This window comes from Octopus bimaculoides, chromosome 1 (assembly GCF_001194135.2).
Source record: "Octopus bimaculoides isolate UCB-OBI-ISO-001 chromosome 1, ASM119413v2, whole genome shotgun sequence".
NCBI classification, from domain to species: domain Eukaryota; kingdom Metazoa; phylum Mollusca; class Cephalopoda; order Octopoda; family Octopodidae; genus Octopus; species Octopus bimaculoides.
Genome location: NC_068981.1, coordinates 58,458,102 through 58,462,812, shown reverse-complemented (window position 1 = coordinate 58,462,812; position 4,711 = coordinate 58,458,102). Strand labels below are relative to the sequence as shown.

Sequence of the window (4,711 nt, the reverse complement as noted above, 5' to 3'; positions counted from 1 at the left end):
AGGCAGAGGTATATTAAGATTGAGTAGGGGAATTGGGGTGCGTACGTTAGTTTATAGTCCTGGCAAAGCAAGAGGTAATCGAACGAGGGAGAGAGAGAGAGTAAGATTGAGAGAGACAGAGTAAGGCAGAGAGAGGGGTTAAGGTTAGTGGTCAGAACACGAGGGAGAGAAATATTCTTTTGGGATTTGTGTAGCATAGTTTAACGAGACAGCAAATGTTGATAATAGTAATATAGAATTGAAAAATCTGAATGTTTTCGGTCAGCTAATCTAAGACAGATTTATAGAAATAAGTGACTGTGTGATAAACTTGAATAAACGAATGACTTTGACGACATGGTAATGAAATAGACAGAATAGTAAGTAAGGTGTTATGATCAGCGCATAAATTGAAGGGTATGAACGAGGTTGAAAAGACAGAAAATTTCTTATCTGGACATCATTCTGGGATACGTATTTCTTCGGTAGAGGTTTCAGATCGAGTAGGGCAATCGGGGTGTGTGCGTTAGTTTATAGTCCTGGCGAAGCGAGAGGTAATCGAAAGAGGGAGAGAGCAATTTAACTAAAAGAAATAGTGAAATGCTTATTAGTAATCTTCAAAATTTTAAATGAAATAAAACTACTTACTTCCAGTTGTTTTCTTTGTCTCGAAGATCAGAGGACCTGCAAGTCAATTCTACTTGGAATCTGTCGATATCAATCTTTGTAATTCTACAATGAAGTGTTTGACCAATCTAAAAGATAAATGAAAATAGATGAGGTTTGAAGAAATTGTAACCAGGAAGTGTGATACAATACAAAAATCTACAATGTGAACTTGAAAGCAGACAAAAGGAGAAACGTATGATGGTAGCTTATGAAGAAAGTAAGCAAGAAATAACAAATAGGTAAATGAAGAGAAAGCAAAACTGCAATCTTACAGGAGGAGTTTCACTGGACAGAAAAACTAACTCAACATTCATACATTCTGCACACATCACTTTGATGTAGTTAACATTAAATATTTTCTTACAACATGTACAAACTAACAGGACTTTGCATAAAAGCACTGAGCTTGCCATATCTAGCTATTTCTATATAATACAACCAATAAATCAACATAAATATCAGTGAATATCAATGTGTTTCAACTATTGATGAGAGACTGCACCCTAATAACAGACATAGCACAACTACATCAGTAGACATTGGCATGTTCACATAACCTCTTACAAAAGTTAACAATCAAACCTATTTCACTGTGGTGCCAACGCAGAGTACACTAAGCACAGTAAGCACTTGAATCAATTGTGAAATCCAAGGCAGGTAGTAACTGTCTGCATTAGCAGCAATCCCATTGAACTCAAGTCCACTTTTCAGCAAGTAACAACACTTTTACTTTTGCTTCAATCTCAGAGGAAGAACAAGGTCTAAAATGTTTGATTCTGCAAATTTATGGTAACTGAACCCCTATAGTAGACATTAAACTCGCTGCCAATAAACCACAAAATTCATATACTGACAGATTCACAAAGGCCTCAAATGTTTGGTTTGTCCTAAACATATTCTAATCTACTTTAAGTCAAGCAATATACAATAAAACGGACTTACTTTTACTCGATCTTCTGGATTAGTAACCATTTTATCACTTATCATTTTTGTTGGAATGAATCCAGATACACTATTATCTAACCGGACTTTGACACCAACAGCAGATCCAGGACAATTTCCGGCATCAAAATGACTCCATACCTAGAAATAAATTTATGAAAAAAAAAAAAACATTATGAAGAATTAGAAGTTAAACTTTTACTGGAATCTTTAATACTTTTATAAAAATTAATGATGGATACAATGTTAAAAAAATGTTGAAATCATTAAAATGACACCTGCATTTAATGAAAAATCAGTATTCTCAGAAAATTAAAATAACACAAAATACCTTCAACATTAAATAACGTAAAATCTATGAAGTATATGTTAATTGGAGGGAGAGAAAAATCAATCTGAAATGTGTCAAATGAAACGATAAATCCTTACCTCACTTAACTCAGGGAAATCTTTTTTCTGGCAAAAAGGGCATTGCCATAGACCAGTTTCTTCGTTTCTAACAGGATTAGCTTCATCCAATTGATCACCTTGGGGCCTTTTCCGAGCAATACCAGTAACACCACAAAGGACTAATTTTCCTATGAAGATGTAATACAAATATAATTCATGTAACAAATGAGCGAGAGTGTATATATGTAAGTGCTTCATCACTATTTCAATACATAAATGCTACATCAATATTTCAATACATAAATGCTACATCAATATTTCATTCTCTGAAGTTGAATGGAAAGAGTTTAAACTATATCTTTTTATGTATCAATGTATCACAATATATCTGTAAGGTTCAATGTTCTCAAGTCTGACACACTTACACCAAATCTACCAGTACTGCTTGTACATGTCACCACCAATTCACGCAACATTCATCAAATCACATTGCATAGTTGTATGTAATAGTTAATGCTTTTGGTATTCAGTCTCTTTTTCAACTGATAGCAGTTGTAACAATTTCTGGTATTCTACAAGATTCCAGAGTAATGAATGGTCTTCTGTTCATAATGTTAATGGCCCCACTACTTTACAAAAGAGTTCAACAATGGATGATCACAACTTCTGCATGTTGCAATTTGATTATATAGGTAGAATCAATTTGAGAGCTACAATAATTAGATGTCTGAAAGTTAACATGATCAAGACAAATATACTATTTAGTAGCAGGAAATCAAAAATAATGATGCAATGTTGTAAGTATAAGAGTAAGCAGGGATCAGATCTCTTCATCAAATGACAAAATTTCATCGGTATTGATTCAAATACCAACAAACAAGTGACCAGCAAAATGCAATGATTTAACTCCTACACTACAGTCACATGCTCAAGTTGGGATGGCTTCAACCACAAAGATTAGAAACAAAGCTTTGATTAACCCCCATTTATACATTAAATTACTCGTTGAGATGATTATTACATATCATATCTAACCTAAACAGTTAATTTTCTTATTACCAACCCAATCACATCATGCAGAACTTATAGTCCTAGGAACACAAAAAAGATGCAATGGTCACAGCAGGTATACTTTTGATCAGAGGTCTGACCTGATGTGTAAAGAACGCTGAAGTACAAATTCATATTATATTCTATCTAATTAGCTTGCATTACCATCACTGTGGCAATTTCTATTATCTTCCTAACTTTTAAGCAGCTTCTACTTAAAAAATTAAAAATTCCACATTGCTTGAACAACTGTTTTTATGGCTGGATGATCTACTCCCTGCTAACAAGTTTACTGTGAGGTAAAAGAAGAATCTGTTGGCAGAAAGGGGCAAACTGAGTTGAGCGACTTGCTCAGGAGCACAATACAACTCTAGAAAAGATCATATGTAAATGATGGTTAAGCATTTTATACTTGCATACAGATTTTACAGAGAGTTGATATAATTCTTCAAACTATGGTGAAAACAATCCATCTAGAAACAATGAACTTAAGTCACACTGAAACTGATTAGGTCAGAAGTCTATCCTTAATTACTGTTATAAAAAAACTGTTTAAAGTGTCATATCCTGTAAGCTAAGATGCAATGAACTGAATTAGAACTACAGCAAAATGAAATCTTACCAGCATAAAATGTCTGTGGAGTTTCTTTGGTAAGCATATTAAATTTCTCCTCATTTGATGGAGAACGAAACGAAGTCCTCAGATCTTTATAACGGTGATTCAGTTCAGCTCGAATGTCATACAAAGTTATATGTTTATTTCCATAGCCCTACAAAAAGACAACAGAAAATAATGTATGATGTGTATGTGTGTTTGTATATATATATATATATATACACACACACACACACATATATATATATACACAAAGAGTGCAATGGGTAAATTGTTGCCATTTTATATATTTTTATTTTCGCGCATTGTTTGTTTATAATTTTGTTCATTACACAGTAAGGTAGGGTCAGTTGGGCACCATCTATGACAAAAACAGTACCATGACGCAATCCACTCTACCAGAAATTTGGAAATGACATGCTGTACTGCTTGGCATTCGCGCCAGAAACTCCAATACAAACAGATGGTGAACACACAGAACAACCGTTGGCTTGCCATGTCCCCAAAACATGTACTGAGAGTGATAAAAATCAAACATCCAGTCAACATCATGGTGTTTGGAGTGATCACTAGTAATGGTGATGTTATGTCTCCATTCATCTTCCCACATGGCCTCAGACTCAACACGGAGGCCTACATCATGTGCTTTGAGGAGATAGTGCTGCCCTGGGTCATGAGGGTGGTTGCTGAAAGACCCTATGTCTAGTAACAGGACTCTGCACTATGCCACACAAGCAGGAGAACTCAGTCCTGGCTGTCAGACAATTTCTGCAACCACATCACCCCTAACATCTGGCCAACTAACTCCCCAAACTGCAACCCCCTTGATTATAAAGTGTGGGGCGCAGTTGAGTGAGAGACCAAAAAAACTCCTTGTAACACCAAAAATGAACTGAGAGCAAGGATTATGGTAGCATTCACTAACTTAAACAAGGAGACCATCCAGAAGAATTGCAAGAGATTCTGTGGTCGTCTGGAGGCCGTGGTTGAAGCCAATGGTGATTTTACTGAATAAATTTATTCTTAAGTATTTCAAGATATTTTTATGTAATTTTAGTAAATATA

General features: G+C 34.9%; 1 protein-coding gene across 1 annotated transcript in view; it reads right to left on the bottom strand.

Annotated features, from left to right (window-relative positions):
* The window catches only part of LOC106881379 (transcription elongation factor SPT6), a 42,778-nt gene that overhangs the window by 7,557 nt on the left and 30,510 nt on the right, over positions 1-4,711 (bottom strand). Inside the window, exons 26-29 of the mRNA XM_014931746.2 lie at positions 3,653-3,800; positions 2,020-2,168; positions 1,591-1,731; positions 628-734 (exon numbers count right to left, since the gene is read on the bottom strand). Of these exons, the coding sequence (XP_014787232.1) occupies positions 628-734; positions 1,591-1,731; positions 2,020-2,168; positions 3,653-3,800 (545 nt within the window). The remainder of the gene's footprint in view (positions 1-627; positions 735-1,590; positions 1,732-2,019; positions 2,169-3,652; positions 3,801-4,711) is intronic.